The sequence below is a fragment of the Pangasianodon hypophthalmus genome, chromosome 4 (genome assembly GCF_027358585.1).
Source record: "Pangasianodon hypophthalmus isolate fPanHyp1 chromosome 4, fPanHyp1.pri, whole genome shotgun sequence".
Classification (NCBI taxonomy): Eukaryota; Metazoa; Chordata; class Actinopteri; order Siluriformes; family Pangasiidae; genus Pangasianodon; species Pangasianodon hypophthalmus.
Genome location: NC_069713.1, coordinates 7,356,744 through 7,374,965, shown reverse-complemented (window position 1 = coordinate 7,374,965; position 18,222 = coordinate 7,356,744). Strand labels below are relative to the sequence as shown.

General features: G+C 40.1%; 1 protein-coding gene across 1 annotated transcript; it reads left to right on the top strand.

Moving 5' to 3' along the window:
* Positions 1–550: 550 nt before the first annotated feature.
* LOC128318136 (uncharacterized) lies at positions 551–3,950 on the top strand. The gene is made up of 8 exons (XM_053233466.1): positions 551–1,379; positions 1,525–1,833; positions 2,074–2,205; positions 2,642–2,774; positions 2,900–3,042; positions 3,125–3,221; positions 3,317–3,399; positions 3,678–3,950. Exons 1-8 carry the CDS (start codon positions 604–606, stop codon positions 3,829–3,831), a joined length of 1,827 nt encoding a protein of 608 aa, XP_053089441.1. The 5' UTR covers positions 551–603; the 3' UTR covers positions 3,832–3,950.
* The last annotated feature ends 14,272 nt before the right edge of the window (positions 3,951–18,222 follow it).

Sequence of the window (18,222 nt, the reverse complement as noted above, 5' to 3'; positions counted from 1 at the left end):
GAACATCACATTTACTATTTGTTACTGAAATATCACACGAAATATCAGACTTGTAAAGTACATGAATTGTCTGAATGCTTCTTTGATTAACCTTGTTGACTTTCAGTGTAGTGCCAAAGTTTTCATCCCTTTTGTTTTATGGGTGAAAAGGAGCAGGGAATCATGGGAATCACTTCTAAGTAATTCTGAAGGAAAATGCACTCTGGCAAAATTAGGAAGTAGAACTGCCAGAGAGTGCAAGTAAAAATAACTAACCTGAAATGTAGCACAAGGATTTTATGTTTTTATTGTGTTTTCATAAGCATCCTTCTGATGTCTGTGTGTTTCTTCTTGTGTAGAAGAAGAACAAGGTGCAACCTGCATCATTTACAGAAGGGTAAGTTACAGCAAAAACTATACAGCTCCATGTTGACATCAGAAAACTGTGAGAACTATAGGTACTTAGAGACAGATTGTTGTAGGCTCAGATCCAGTATTTAAAAATACTATGGAATTTGACTGCTAGTTACTGTGAATACAAACAGCATCTGTTTACTCCTCAGCAGCTCAGAAACTCCAAAAGAGACTCTGCAAAATGTCTTTCTAAAACTATTAGCGGGGGCCATGCCAGGGCAACTCTCAAAAACAAAGAAGAAGACCTCGACTAGCCACAATGAGAAAAGTGCAGAAAGGAAGCAGGTAAGTGTGAAGCCAGCCTCCAAACTCCCAGGGAAAAAATGCATACAGGGCAAAGAGGCTGGTGTGAAGATAAATTTACCAAGCTCGATGAGGATCTCTGCAATGAAGGAGGAAAGGAAGAAGACAACACAGTATGGGCAAGAAAAGAAGCCTACAGAAAGGAAGGAGACGACCTCAAATAGGCTTAATATGAAAAAAGCAGAAACAAAGCAGGTCAGTGTGAGGCCGACCTCAAAACTCCCAGGGACGAAACGCTTAGAGGTCAAAGAGGCCCATGTGAGGACCACTGCGATGAGGAAAGAAAAGGAGGAAAAGATGACGACAACCCTGCATGGCCAAGAAAAGAAGACTGCACAAAGGAAGGAGACGACCTCAAATAGGCCTAATATGAAAACATCCGAAACAAAGCCGGTCATTGTGAGTCCTATCTCAAAACACCCATGGACGAAACGCATAGAGGTCAAAGAGGCCCATGTGAGGACAAATTTACAAAGCTCAGCAGGGACCACTGCAATGAGGAAAGAAAAGGAGGAAAGGAAGGAGATGACCCTGCATGGCCAAGACAGGAAGGAGCAAAAGAAAGAAATGATCCAATTCAAGTCGGAGGATGAAATGGCAAAGTTGATGGAGGTACTGATGGAGTTGGCCTTTTCTTCTTACATGGAATACAAGAAAAGGGTGAGAGATCCACATGCATTCAGGTGAGAGACAGACGAGTAAAACAGAGCAAAGAAAAGCTTATTTACATTCTTTTATACAGTGGTACAAATTTACTCTTTAATATCCAGACCTGCCAACGCACAGACACAAATAGTTCACTATAAACTCTATGCCTCACTGTTTCAGTTCCAAAAAGATGATCCCTGAGGGAAACATAAACGGCACGACTCTGACTCTGTGTAAGGGAAACGTAAAGAGCACGACTCTGACTCCGTCTGAGGGAAACATTAAGAGCCCGATTCCAACTCCGTCTGAGGGAAACATTAAGAGCCCGATTCCAACTCCGTCTGAGGGAAACATGAAGAGCCCGATTCCGACTCCGTCTGAGGGAAACGTAAAGAGCCCGATTCCGACTCCGTCTGAGGGAAACATAAACAGCACGACTCTGACTCTGACTCTGCCCCCCATCACAGACAAGCAAGAGCTCACTGGCGGGTATGACACATTGATGTGTGTTTGTCTCTCATTTTTAATTTAAAAAGAATATTCAGATTGGAATTAGTTTACGCATAATTAGTTTGGTACCAGAATGCATTAGAATATTAATGGGCCTATAAATTTATACAGAAAAAGGAAACATTAGCAGTAGCGCTTTGCTACGTGTACGTATGTTTACACAGCCCGAGTGTGCTTTTGTGGATCAGATTGTGTGTCTAACAGGTGGATCTGTTGCAGGTTGCCTAATTTTGGAAACAACTGCTACGTTAACGCAAGTCTGCAGTGTCTGTTCACAGCTGAGTCTTTTTGCGGAGAGCTCTCCTACCTGCTGGACAATTCTGTCCACAAACTAGAGGACACATTCCTCAGGTACTAAGACTATACATTACTGTACATTTATAAATTATAATGATACGCTACTTTTATAAATTATAATGATATATACTTTTATCGACACCTGGCATCAGTGTTGACAAGTGTGAAAATGACCTAAGAGTGTGAGATCAGAACGATAGAAGGGAGTGAGTGTATTCAGGCCTTTATAAAACAGACATAGGATTTTGATCCTTTTTGTTCTTTGATGCAGAGACAGTAAAGATTTTAGAGTGTAGATTTTGCACAAGTAAAATAGTCTCAGGTGCTGGTAAAAAGCTGCGCCGCTGCACTCTGGACTTATCTTAAACTTATTGACTGATCTAAATCTTTGCAAGGAGGAAAGGTGGAAGAATATGTGATATAAGAGCTGAGCTCAGGAATATTACTGAAGGTAGAATTTCAGAGGAAGTTTTTCCTGGATCCTTTGCAGATGTTTTGTGGAGTTGTCGAGGTTGAGAAAGAGCTCTGAAGTTCAAGGTGGCATCAGCAAGGATTCTCTCCTCCTGGCCCTGATTGAATCAGCTACAGACATCAATCCAGAATTCACCATCAGTCAACAGAACGTGAGCTCAGAAAACACACACACACACACACACACACATTAAAACATGCAGAAAGAAAATGCTTTGGATATGATTTAATTTTTACTGCTGTGTGTGTGTGTGTGTGTGTGTGTGTGTGTGTATAGGACGCCCATGAATTCCTCTGCCACTGTCTGACCCAAATGGAGGAGTCTGGGCGATGGCTGGGTTGGCAAGAGGATGTGGACCCTAGATGCCCAGTCAGGGCCAATTTCAAGTTCAAGATGAGGAACATTATAACATGCTCCAGGTATGACAAGTAACGTAAAGAGTTTGGAGTTCGTATGTGATGCAGATGTTGATTAGATGTTGATGCATGTTGTGTGTTGCAGCTGTGGATCCAGGCAGAACAAAGTGGAAGTGTTTAATCACATCTCTCTGCCCCTGGTGCACAACTCAGTGGACCAGTGCCTCTATGACATAGTTAATGTGAGTAACTCTCAGCCTGCTTCTCTTTCTTTTTCATATCTGTCACATCATATTATCACGGACATCTCTGAGTGTGAATAACGTGTATATTGTAGAACCCCACAGTGTTAGAGAGCAAATGCAAGATGTGTGGAGGAGAATGTGCCAACTCCAGGTGGACGTTCCACACTCTGCCCAGGTAAGGCTACCACACACACACACACACACACACACACTAGGAGTGTTATATAAAGGTATTTTCACATATGCAGTGTTTTGGTTTGGTGCATTTTCCCTAATGGTAACGTTCGCATAGTCACAATAGTCACACATTTTCTGATTAAGCTTTTTTTACTTTTCCATCACAGACAAGAACCTGGTCAGTCAGTCATGCATCAATCGCAAGTGCTGTAAGTGTGCCACCAGTGACTGTGGCTCTTCGGCTCGAAGGTTACTTTTAATTTCTTTTCTCTCCAGGTTTCTGATTCTGCAGCTGAACAGGTTCAAAGTGACTGAATATTACACAGTCGTCAAGCTGCATATGCCAGTGGAGATCAAACCTGAGCTGCAGATAAACTGCCATCCTGAATCAGATTCGCCCGAAATAGGTACATCGCAAGCAAATAACTAGTGCAAGCCTCAAATCCAAGAGAGTCCAAGAGAGTCAGCTAATGTTTACAGCCAGTATAAATCACATCCATATTAGTTAAAGAAGAGCTAATCTTTCCTTTGTGCCTTCCTTCTTCATGTAGAGAACAGCAAAGCTGAGGCCAGAGAGACAGACAGAAATGAACTGGTGAGAGAGAGACAGAGAGACACAATGTAGATGCAGTGAGAAAGATAGGAAAGAGAGCTGGGAAGGATGCAATAGGATGTAGTGTGTAGACTCAAGTTTTGTATCTGTATGTGATCTGTATTGTGATGTGTGTTGTTTTTAGGGTAGATCAGCTGCCGCGTATCGACTGATCAGTGTCCTGAGCCATGTTGGAAGCACAACATTATGTGGTAAGATATAAGCACACATACACACACTTATAACTACAGCCTGCATATTTATTAATTAATTAGGAAAACACATTTTATAGTGATCCACATTTTTGTTTCATTCATAGCAAACACACTTTATAGTGATCCATATGTACTACTGCTGATCATGTCCCTTTCCCAGGACATTATCTGAGTGATTGTTCCAGTTCCAGTCACCAGTGGATGACCTACAATGACCAGCGGGTCACTCTGACCACCGAGACGGACGTGTTAAAGATGAGGTCGACTAGCGCCTATGTGCTCCTCTATGAGAGAGTGAGCACTGGCTGAAGCCCTTCCTCTTCTCTAGAAAGATGCAAGAAGATGCGGTGGGAAAGATGTCGGGGCAAGCGACAGCGTGGATGGCTTGGGGGCACGCAGGGGTGATGCAGATGGAAGATGGAGACTACGCAGCATTTTGCTAAGTATCTCGTGCGACGACGCTTTTGGCCTAGTGGAATTCTCATTGTGAGTTAAGTATGGAGGCGGATCATGTTAACGACGCTCCACCGGTGTAGCAGGTGTCTGTCGCAGCCAGACGACCTGCACCTGTGGGTTCGGCCCCTCGAACCGGTGAGCAGCTCGATAACTGCAAAGTAGCAGTCCAGGAAGTGATCCTGAACTGTAGAGTTCCTAGCAGGCAGGCCATGTATGGTCTATATGGGCATAGAGCATACATGTGGCTATGTATGCATTTTGTGGGCACTGCTGTATAGTGGCAAATCGCCATCTATGCTGAACGTATATGTGGCGGCCATTTTGGCTAACCACATCACAGTGGAGAACATCTTGTTGGCAGCACATGGGCTCATAGCAGTGTTGTGAGCTAAGGAGGTAAACACCTCCATTTGCCAAACCCCCCAAGAACCAAATTGTGATCCCAACTTCTTATTGCAGGTTACAGGATGCTGATCTGAAATTCGAACGTGTCGAATACTTTTTGCTTATGATCAGCTCAGCAAAAAGGGAGGAATACCTGCATGCCATTGTGATAAATTCGCCCTGCGTGCTTTACTGGCCAGATGATTCTGGAGTGACCTTGTGGCTGAACCCAGGGTTCCTGCCTAAGGTTGTTTCTTGGACACTGTAGAATTGTATCTAAACACTTCTGCTGTAATCATAAACACCCTGATGTTCATAAAGAACATCTTTTCAACACCCTCAGGACTGTCTATATAGTACATGATTAAGGAAGAGTAATGATTTCTAATCTCACTATCTGGTGTCACCCAGAAGAGGATGGGTTCCCTTTTGAGCCTGGTTCCTCTCAAGGTTTCTTCCTCATGTGTCATCTGAGGGAGTTTTTCCTTGCCACTGTTGCCTCTGGCTTGCTCATTAGGGATTTAAATAAATCAAGATTTTTGGGACGGAATGCGTCCACAGTCCCACTATCTGGATGTTAAGCACCACCCTTGGCAGTTTTGAGATGCTCATAGTAAGTGATCTACTGCCAATTGATTCCTTAAGTTGGACAATGTCCAGCTTGAAGATCAGCAAAAATAAATTGGATCTCACAGTATGTGTTTTCTTTGGGTCTGTTTTTATTCCTATATGATCCTTAATAGTTTTTTCCTGTCTGACTTTGGAGCAGGCGCATTACGTAGGTAATGATGGTATATTGCACACAAACTCATAATCCTAGTTTGGTCTGTAACTAGCATTCGCAGCTTTCATCCAGCTAAAGGCTCTACTATACTGTATAATACATAAGACAAAATATTTCTACACTTATTGGCCACTTTATTAGGAACAACTGTACACATGCACCTTCATTCAATCAGCCAATCATGTCACAGTATAATTTCCTGCAGGTCATGAGCTTTAATTAATGTTCACATCAAGTTAGATAATGTTGACGTCAGTGATCAAAATGGGAGGAAAAAAACGGGCTGGTTTGAATATTTCAGAAACTTGTAATCTCCTGGGATTTTCATGCGCAACAGTCTCTAGAGTTTACACAGAATGCTGCGAAAAACAAACAAGGCAAAAACAGCGAGCAGCAGTTATGTGAGGAGAATCTTCATCTGTCCAGTTGTGGGGAGCCGGACACAGAATGGTGAGAAAGACAAAAAAAATGTCAAGTTTTCTGTCAGTGGCTGTCTTCAGCGAGCATCTCAGTGTTAAACACAGCAGGAATGTTTATATGTCAATAATTGTTTTCTTGATTTATATGGTTGTATTTTATTTGTGTAGGTAGGTACAACTTACAGATGAGATGGTACAACTCTATCTATCTATCTATCTAATCAACTCCACAATTATTGGCACCCTATCTCTCTGTCTCTTTCTTAAAACTGCACATTACCCTCAGATGTCAAACTGACAACTATTTTAAACTTTAAGACTGGCTTTGTCAAGCCAACATCAACATAAGATGTATGAAGTGTGTTTATTATTGTAGCCACCTGCTAACACTGTGTGTATTGCTCCTCATTCATGACGGGCTAGTTAGCCTTAACAACACCGAGTTTTCTAGCATGACGCAGCGGAAATGTATTTTAATTATTGTTTATATATATATATATATATATTACACACACACACTATTTGTGGGTCATGTTCGTCTTCTGTTATCGTTCATGCGAACCTCATTTTGTTATCATGCCAGCTAGCATTGAGGCTAACTAGATGGCTGCCCCGGCATGCTAGCTAATAACCTACTTGGGCTAACTAGTTATCTAGCAAGTTTGTGTAAGGCTTGGCCAGTTTTAACGATATAACGATTTAACTATCGCTAACGTTAGTTGTATTTAACAAGTAGCTGTTTTCTTGGCAGCACGTATTGAAAGGTTTCTTTAGGTTAAGAAGTGTTTTTGTGGTGGATGCGGTGCCATCTGCATCAACGCCGAGAAGAGCAGCCCCCTTTTCAGGCGCGCGCGCTTTTGTTAAAAAAAAAAAGAAAAGAAAAGAAAAAAAGCCATAATTAAGGTTAAACAATTAGTTTGAAACATGATTAGAATGCAATGATTTCTAATCTTTTTAGGGGTACCAAGAAATCTGTCCAGGCTGTTTTAGATTATCTTGGTAAAAATAAACAATGAGTCATTTCTCTTCACAATTTTATTGGTTTAATCTTTCACATACTATATGGGCAGGCAGGTATATATGAGACTATTGCTTTTGGTTTAAACACTTTTCAGGAGCAATGAATCATTGTTTCAAAGAACTATAAGGGTCCCAAAAAATTTGTCCACATCTGTTTGTGCTTATTTGTGCATTTCCTGCATGCTTGAACCTACACCGAAATGTAAGAAAGAGAGAACAGATCGGTGAGAACTGTAGTTATATATTTGTCCATTGGGTGGCACTCTGGTAGAATACCCATGGTACATCAGGGCAAGTGGATAATGAGACAACAGGTGTGCAGATGACGGGGGCACTCTGGAAAAGGGGAAGGAATATTTTATATGGTAATAGGAAGATGCAAGAAGCAATTAGAAAGGTAGAAGAAGGGGCATATGATTGGGGATTTAAATTCTGAGTGGAGAAAACTAAGACCGTAATTTTTTCTAGGAAGAGGGTTGTCCCAGAAGTGAGTTTGAAGATGTATGAGAGATCGTTGGAGAGGGTGAAGAGTTTTAAATTTTTAGGTGTTTATTTTGATATGAAACGTACATGGGCTGAACATATAAACAAAATGGTTGAGAAATGTCAGAAGGTGTTAAATGTCATGAGATGTCTAAGTGGAGTGGAATGGGGGGAAAGTTTTTCTTCATTAAAAACTATTTATGTAGCACTGATCCGGTCTGTATTTGATTATGGTAGTGTGGTATATGATTCAGCATCAAAAAACTTGTTGGAAAAACTCAATAAAATACAGGCTATGAGACAGTGTTGTGGAGCAGTAAAGACGACACCCATTCCAGCTTTACAAGTCTTGTTAGGAGAGATGCCACTAGAAATTAGAAGGAAACAATTAATGATCAACTACTGGGGTAACCTCCAGGGGCATAAAGAAGAACATCCTACGAAAATGGTCTTACAGAAGTGCTGGGAACAAAATAAAAGGTGTAGAATAAGTTTTGGGTGGAGGAGTAAAATATATGTAGAAGAAATGCAGCTAAATAGTATCAAGATATGCCCAACAGTTTTAATTCTGGAATATGAACCATGGGTTTATGTGATACCTCAAATAGATTTGTATATGTTGGAAGTCAAAAAAGCAGAAAGAGAAGTAGACCTGTCATCTGCATTTTCAGTATATGTTAGAAACCAGTATACCCAGTATATACAAATATATACAGATGGATCAAAAGATCCAGAGCGTCAAACAACTGGGGCTGCTTTTTTAGTTCCAGGCAGTGGAATCAAGGGAATAATGCGAACTTCAAATCATTTGGCAGTCTATACTGCAGAAATGGTAGCAATTCTTTTGGCATTGCAGTGGGTAGAGGAACATAAACCTGTGAATGTTTTAATTTGTTCTGACTCCGTATCAGTCTTAAAGAGTTTGAGATCTTTTAAATCTAGCCATCAAGATATTCTCTTTAGTATTTTACAAATACACTCAAGAATTGTTCAAAATAATATTTTAGTCAGTTTTATATGGGTTCCTGCACACATAGGAATAAAGGGAAATGAAGAAGTGGATAAATTAGCGAAACAAGCATTACAGAGAGAAATCGTAGAGATTCAAGTTCCGTTAAGTAAGTCAGAGATTAAGGTTTTAATTTGGAGTAAAGTGATTGAAGAATGGCAAGTAAAGTGGAATAATGGGAAAAAGGGAAGATTTTTTTACAGCTTAATTAATAAAGTAGGTCAGAAGATAAAATGTATAGGTAAATCAAGGAAAGAAGAGGTTATTTATAATAGAATAATGTTAGGTCATTCAAATTTAAATAGCACGATTAAAATTATAGGGAAACATCCAAACAGATTATGTGAACAATGTCATGTTGAAGAAACAATACCTCATGTGATTCTTGAACGTATTAAGTATGAACAAGAAAGGAACAATATGATAGAAGAAATAAAGAAAAATGGAATTCAAAAACTAAATTTTAAGGTTTTAATAAAATGGTCAAGTGAAATTAATAGTAAAGCTTTCTTTGATTTTATTAGGGAGACGGGGCTGATAAATAGAATATAAATCTCTGTCTGTTCCACTGATTGAAGCAATGTTTATTCATTGAAACACAATAAAGAAAGAGACTATTTGGATCTTACATGTGTTTGCATAGACTCTAATTTTTACGCGTCATCTACTTTTTTTTAATGCAGTTTAATGGAAAGCTGCTACATAAAGTCAAAAACTGTGTGCTTCCCCACTACCAATACACACACCTGTTGTCTCATTATCCAATTGCCCTGATGTACCATGGGTATTCTACCAGAGTGCCACCCAATGGACAAATATATAACTACAACAAAAAATGGCTTCAACACACCGGCCCCTTAATTGCTTATGGCAGGAAGACATAACGATTACAAACTCAAAAATAATAATAATAATAATAATAAAAATGAAGCCATAATGAACACTGCATCTTTGGACAGGAAGCGCTAAATTTTAGTTCTAAATACCCCAACTTAGTCTGCTTGTAACAGAAGACAAAGCTTATTAATTGGACGTTCTGCGACACTACTTTTGGTTTGTACCTTTACTGAACGTAGTAAACCTTTGTTGTCTGAGTGGGTCTCCAAAACTCTTCCAAGTATCCATGAGTCTCGTGGTGCTGAAGGATCAACAATGACTACAGTGTCTCCAGAAGTGAAGTTTCTGTCCAAGGCTGAGATTGGTATCCTTCGTTTTAGTCAACAGGAACAATTTCAAAATGAAATTGCAGAGCTCAAGGATGGAAGTGTTAGAGTAAAGATAAATGGTACTGTATACAGTTTGGATCCTGTATTACATAATGGATTGTTATTGGTGGGAGGAAGACTTGGTAAATCAGCAAGACACATTGAAACTAAGCATCCCATCTTGTTGTCTAAGGATCAGCATGTTTCATATCTCATACTTCGAGACATCCATGAGCAGTTAGGTCACGGTGGCAGAAACCTAATGCTTTCCAAAATCCGGGTACAAGTATTGGATTACAAATGCTAATTCTGTGGCAAGAAAAATTATCTCCAAGTGTGTCATCTGTAGATGTTATAAAGGAAAATTGGGTGAACAAAAAATGGCAGACCTTCCATTGGAAGGGATCACCCGTGACCTTCCTCCTTTTACCAATGTACGAGTGGACTTTTTTGGGCCCATTGAAGTAAAAAGAGCCAGGAGTAAAGTAAAACGCTATGGAGTGATATTTACTTGTTTCGCAAGCAGAGCAGTCCATTTGGAAATGGCGTATTCATTAGATACGGACTCATGCATAAATGCCTTGCGCAGGTTTGTTTGTCGTCGTGGACAAGTTTCTTTTATGAGGTCGGATAATGGAACTAATTTTATTGGTGCTGAGCGGGAGTTAAAGGATGCTCTCTCAGCATTGGACAACAAGAAGATTCAGAGAGCCTTACTTCATAAGGAAGTTCAATGGTGCTTCAATCCCCCCACAGGCTCCCATTATGGAGGGATATGGGAGCGTATAATTCGAATGGTAAGACAAATTCTTTGTTCAGTTCTTCGACAACAAACACTGGACGATGAAGCATTGCAAGCAATCTTGTGCGAAGCAAAAGCCATTTTGAATGACCGTCCTATTTCCAAACTATCCAGTGACCCTAGTGATCTAGAAGCTCTCACTCCAAATCACATCCTGCTTAGGAGAGGGAATCCTGCATTGCCACCTGGTTTATTTGAAAGATCTGACCTGTATGCCAAAAGGAGTTGGAAACAAGTGCAATACATTTCCGATCTTTTTTGGAAAAGATGGGTACGAGAATAATTACCCTTGTTGCAAAATTGACAGAAGTGGAACAAAGAACGTAGAAACTTCACTTCTGGAGACATTGTAGTCATTGTTGATCCTTCAGCACCACGAGACTCATGGATACTTGGAAGAGTTTTGGAGACCTACTCAGACAACAAAGGTTTAGTACGTTCAGTAAAGGTACAAACCAAAAGTAGTGTCGTAGAACGTCCAATTAATAAGATTTGTCTTCTGTTAGAAGCAGACTAAGTTGGGGTATTTAGAAATTAAATTTACTGCTTCCTGTCCAAAGATGCAGTGTTAGTTATGGCTTCATTTTTATTATTATTATTATTATTATTGAATTTGTAATCGTTATGTCTTCCTGCCATGAGCAATTAAGGGGCCGGTGTGTTGAAGCTATTTTTTGTTGTAGTTATATATTTGTCCATTGGGTGGCACTCTGGTAGAATACCCATGGTACATCGGGGCAATTGGATAATGAGACAACAGGTGTGTGTATTGGTAGTGGGGAAGCACACAGTTTTTGACCGTTTCAGGTTGTGCTTCATTATGTTAAACAGGCTTTTTGGATTATGTGTTGGACCGTGTTGAACAGTATGCTGTATCTACAAGGTATGGAGTTTTGTGTGGACTTTTTGTGAACAAAACAAAATGACACCACAGGAAGCTAATTGAAGCAATGTTTATTCATTGAAGCACAATAAAGAAAGACACTGTTTGCATCTTACATGTGTTTGCATAGACTCTAATTTTTACGCGTCATCTACTTGCTCACTCCTATTACCAATACCAGCAGTTTAATGGAAAGCTGCTACAGTGTTCTTTCATTGTGAAATAAAAAGAAAAATAGGGAAGCAAGGGGAAAAAAATATTTTATTTTGTTGTTTTTCTTGGCACACATTAAAATAAGAAATTAATTATTTTTTTCACTTTAAGAAAAGAGGAAATGTTGACTTTTTAAAATTGTTTCAACTTGTTTCATCACACAAGGTCTAAAACTCAAATAGTCATATATCCAATTATGAAAAAAAAAAAAAGCTCAATTGGGGCAGAAACACCTTCTTGATGAGAGAGGGCAGAGGAGAATGGACAGACTGGTTTGAGCCAGGGGTGTTGCAAGGGTTGGAAGAGATAAGACCACTGAGAACAAGACCACCACCACCCCCTCGCCCCCCGCTTCCCTGACTCAGGGATTCATTTTCAAAACCGTAAAATGAATTTATGAATGATTGGCGGAAAGCACACCAATAACAATATACAACCGTGGTGAGTAAAAATGCTGAACCTTGACGTGGATGGGCTACAACAGCAGAAGACCGCAATGAATCCCTTCCTGTCAGACGATAACAGGAATCTGAGGCTACAGTGGGCACTGGCTCACTGAATCTGGACAACTGAAGTTAGGAATAAGAACAGAGGATGTTTTTCCCATCTTCAGCTGTCCAGTAACCTTCTTGTCAGCTTGAATCAGTCTGGCCATTCTCCTCTGACCTCGCTCATCATTTACCCCCCTAGAACTGCTTTTACACAACATTCTTGTTAAACCCTTCTTGGTTAAGTGTGAAAATCCCAGGAAATCGGCAGTTTCTGAAATACTCAAACCAACCTTGTACCAACAACCTTGCCATGTTTAAAGTCACAGAGATTACACGTTTCCCCCATTATGATGTTTGATGTGAACATTACCTGAAGTTCTTGACCTGTATCTGCATTAATGAACAGGGGTACAGATGTTCCTATTAAAGTGGCTGGTGAGTGAATATTAGCCGTACATCAGGGACTAACGCCAATCTTTATTGTTCTATTTTTTTCTCTTCTGTCATTGGGCTGTGTATTTTTTGTGTTTTTTGGTTGTATAGTGACCTTGGGTATGACAAATATAAATTAATATATACACTCACCTGTCACTTTAATAGGAACACCTGTACACCTCATTTATGCAGTTATCCAATCAGCCAATCATGTGTGAGCAGCGGTGCAATGCATAAAATCATCCGGCTACAGGTCAAGAGCTTCAGTTCATGCTCAAATCAAACATCAGATTGGGGGGAAAAAAATGTGATCTCAGTGACTTTCAACTCCTGTGAGCCAAGAACATGAATCTGAGGCTGTCATGGGCAGAGACTCACTGAAACTGGACAGTGGAATCCTGGAAAAAGACCAGATGATTTTTTTCCCCTAAGCTTCAACTTTCCAGTTTGGGTGAGTCTGTGCCCATGAAAGCCTCAGACTCCTGTTATTGGCTGACAGGAGTGAAACCCAGCGAGGTCTTCTGCTCTTGTAATGCATCCATCTCAAGGTTCAATGTTTTGTGCATGCTGAGATGCTTTTCTGTTCGCCACGGTTGTAAAGAGTGATTGAGTTATTACATCCTTCCTGGCAGCTCAAACCAATTTGGTCATTTTCTTTTCTTTTGTCAACAAGGCGTTTCCACCCACAGAACTGTCGCTCACTCAGTGATTTTAGGTTTTTTTTTTTTTTTGGGCACCATTCTGTGTAAACTCTTGAGCCTGTTGTGTGTGAAATTCCCTGGAGATCAGCAGTTACTGAAATACTCCAACCACCAACAACCATGCCACGGTTCAAGTCACAGAGATCACATTTTCTGATGTGAACCTTAACTGAAGCTCTTGACCTGTATCTTTTTTTTTTGCATTGCGCTGTTGCCACATGACTGGCTGATTAGATAACTGCACGAATGTGCAAGTGTACAGGTGTTCCTAATAAAGTGGACAGTGAGTGTACATATACAGTAGAGGCTTATAAAGTCATGACATTTTGTCCCCCCATTCTGATGTTTGATGTGAACATTAACTGAAGCTATTGTATCTGCATGAGTGTCTGCGTTGTGCTGCTGCCACATGAGCATCAGGTGTGCAGGTGTTCCTATTAAAGTGACCGCTGAGTGTATATGGCTATATGGCTGTCTTTAATCTGCAATCTTTTGGCTTTGCGCTGCCCACTAATTTCAGACACACTTCCAAAACTAAGAAAAAGCCAAAGAGCATTTTCACACAAAGGCTATATATATATATTTTCTCATGTTGAAAGGAAACACTAATGAACTCAAGAATCGCGTTGCGCTTAAAAACTGGGCTCGCGCTAACTGAGCGGCGTGGGTGAAGTCACCGCTATTGTGACGTCACAACGGCTGGCACCTGAGCGCGCACGTTCTATAGAACACCTGGACGACATTTTTACCTCAGTGCAGAAAAAGGAAACACGAGCAAAGAGACATTTTTCAAATTCAGACTTTGTTTCTTCAGATAAATCATTTTCTTTTATTGTGAAGGAGTTCAGTGAAAATTCAGAATGCTCTGCTGCCCCTGTTTTTGGTCGCAGGTAAGAAATTCTTTAATCCACAAACTTTCACATGTCACATTTACTGTTCTTTATTGAAAGTGAAATGTCTCAGTATCTCAAAAACACGTCTTCTAATCTACATGAAAGGAGGTGAATTTTATGTTCAGTACAAAAATTATGGCATTAAACATTCAAACAGGCTGAAGAGCCATGCACTTTATTTTCAGATTTGTGTAAAGCTGCTTTGTGACAATGTTTATAGTAAATAATCTATATTTAGACATAAATGTAGATATAAATCTTTTTGAAATGATCTCAGCTTTGGGCTCCATCAGCTATTAATTCTGTAGTGATGATTATAGTCATTATTAGGGCTGTGGAATTGCTTTAATACTGCAGTGAAATGTGAACTGCTGGAAATAAATGAAACACTGAGCTGCATTCTGATATGGACGAGACTGATTAACCCAGTACACCTCCACAGACAAACAGAAATCTCATGTGGAGGCAACAGCATCATTTTATCCTAGACTTTAATGTTTTAAATGGTTTACTTAGCCAGAGTAATGTTTTCTTGTTGCTGATATTTATGACAGCTTTACAGTTCTTTCAGCTCGTGCACGAGAGGAAAAGTTCACACACACTGAGGTCGCATCCCAAATGTCTTACTATTTACCTCATATGTTCACTACGTAGGGTGCAACATAAAGGTGTTATAGACACTACTTAGTGCACTAAACACTCAATAAAATGCTAATTGAGATTGACTTCAATATGTGCCTGTTGTAAATTAAATACTTATATGTAATTTCACTTTTAGGACACATAGCTCTCTTTTCTTATCTAAATACTAACATTAATACATCTTTTTAAAGGAAGCCATAATACAGATTTTTTTTCAGAGGTGAAAAAAAGAAAACTATCAAAGATTGGAAGAAAACTAACTGTAGCATGTTGAAAAAAAAATAGTATTTTTATAAGCATCACTCTTGTGCCTGTGTGTTTCCTTTTGTTATCTGTAGAAGAGCAAGGTGCATCCTTCAGTACCTGTGACACCTACAGAAAGGTAAGCTACATTACAGACATGTGCATCTCCTTAATGAGATCAAGCTCAAACAGAGAGAATTCAGACAGAGATTGTGTATGCTCAGGGCCCAGATTTTAAAAATACTATAGAATTTGAACGATAGTTACTCGGAGGACAAACAGCATCTGTTTACTCCTCAGCGGCTCAAAAACACAAACAGAGACACCTGGAACTAGTAAGAAATCTACGGAGAAGAAGAAGGATGGTGCAAGGAGAACATCAAAATGGTGTTTCTGGAAGGTAAGAACATCTTTTATCCAAAATATTCACACACAAACATCACATTTGCCTTTTTTTTGGTGGTGGTAGGAGGGGTAGGGTTGGGGGGAAAAAAAACTACCAAAGAATGGAAGAAAATTAACTGTAGCATGTTGGAAAAAAAATAGTATTTTTATAAGCATCACTCTTGTGCCTGTGTGTTTCCTTTTATTATCTGTAGAAGAACAAGGTGCATCCTTCTGTACCTGTGACCCCTACAGAAAGGTAAGCTACATTACAGATATGTGCATCTCCTTAATGAGATCAAGCTCAAACAAAACCTCAGGTATTATGGGTAATGAATTCAGACAAAACCTGTGATAGTTACTGGGAGGACAAACAGCATCTGTTTACTCCTCAGCGGCTCAAAAAGACCAACAGAGACGCCTGGATCTAGTGAGAAATCCACAGAGAAGAAAAAGGATGGTGCAAGGAGAACATCAAAATGGTGTTTCTGGAGGGTAAGAACATCTTTTGTCCAAAATATTCACACACAAACATCACATTTACTATTTGTTACTGAAAAATCACACGAAATATCAGACTTGTAAAGTACATGAATTTTCTGAATGCTTCTTTGATTAACCTTGTTTACTTTCAGTGTAGTGCCAAAGTTTTCATCCCTTTTGTTTTATGGGTGAAAAGGAGCAGGGAATCATGGGAATCACTTCAGTAATTCTGAAGGAAAATGCACTCTGGCAAAATTAGGAAGTAGAACTGCCAGAGAGTGGAAGTAAAAATAACTAACCTGAAATGTAGCACAAGGATTTTGTGTTTCTGTTGTGTTTTCATAAGCGTCCTTCTGATGTCTGTGTGTTTCTTCTTGTGTAGAAGAAGAACAAGGTGCAACCTGCATCATTTACAGAAAGGTATGTTATAGCAAAAGCTATACAGCTCCATGTTGACATCAGAAAACTGTAAGAATTATAGGTATTTAGAGACAGATTGTTGTAGGCTCAGATCCAGTATTTAAAAATACTATGGAATTTGACTGCTAGTTACTGTGAATACAAACAGCATCTGTTTACTCCTCAGCAGCTCAGAAACTCCAAAAGAGACTCTGCAAAATGTCTTTCTGAAACTATTAGCGGGGGCCATGCCAGGGCAACTCTCAAAAACAAAGAAGAAGACCTCGACTAGCCGCAGTGAGAAAAGTGCAGAAAGGAAGCAGGTAAGTGTGAAGCCAGCCTCCAAACTCCCAGGGAAAAAATGCATACAGGGCAAAGAGGCCGGTGTGAAGATAAATTTACCAAGCTCGATGAGGATCACTGCGACGAAGGAGGAAAGGAAGAAGACAACACAGTATGGGCAAGAAAAAAAGCCTACAGAAAGGAAGGAGATGACCTCAAATAGGCTTAATATGAAAAAAGCAAAAACGAAGCAGGTCAGTGTGAGGCCGACCTCAAAACTCCCAGGGACGAAACGCTTAGAGGTCAAAGAGGCCCATGTGAGGACCACTGCGATGAGGAAAGAAAAGGAGGAAAAGAGGACGACGACCCTGTATGGCCAAGAAAAGAAGACTGCAGAAAGGAAGGAGACGACCTCAAATAGGCCTAATATGAAAACATCCGAAACAAAGCCGGTCATTGTGAGTCCTATCTCAAAACACCCATGGACGAAACGCATAGAGGTCAAAGAGGCCCATGTGAGGACAAATTTACAAAGCTCAGCGGGGACCACTGCAATGAGGAAAGAAAAGGAGGAAAGGAAGGAGATGACCCTGCGTGGCCAAGACAGGAAGGAGGAAAAGAAAGAAATGATCCTATTCAAGTCGGAGGATGAAATGGCAAAGTTGATGGAGGTACTGATGGAGTTGGCCTTTTCTTCTTACATGGAATACAAGAAAAGGGTGAGAGATCCACATGCATTCAGGTGAGAGACAGATGAGTAAAACAGAGCAAAGAAAAGCTTATTTATATTCTTTTATACAGTGGTACAAATTTACTCTTTAATATCCAGACCTGCCAACGCACAGACACAAATAGTTCACTATAAACTCTATGCCTCACTGTTTCAGTTCCAAAAAGATGATCCCTGAGGGAAACATAAAGAGCCCGATTCCGACTCCGTCTGAGGGAAACGTAAAGAGCCCGATTCTGACTCCTTCTGAGGAAAACATAAAGAGCCCGATTCCAACTCCGTCTGAGGGAAACATGAAGAGCCCGATTCTGACTCCGTCTGAGGGAAACGTAAAGAGCCCGATTCCGACTCCGTCTGAGGGAAACATAAACAGCACGACTCTGACTCTGACTCTGCCCCCCATCACAGACAAGCAAGAGCTCACTGGCGGGTATGACACATTGATGTGTGTTTGTCTCTCATTTTTAATTTAAAAAGAATATTCAGATTGGAATTAGTTTAAACATAATTAGTTATGCTTACTAATATTTGGTACCAGAATGCATTAGAATATTAATGAGCCTATATATTTATAGGAACATTAGCAGTAGCGCTGTGCTACGTGTACGTATGTTTACACAGCCCTAGTGTGCTTCTGTGGATCAGTTTGTGTGTCTAACAGGTGGATCTGTTG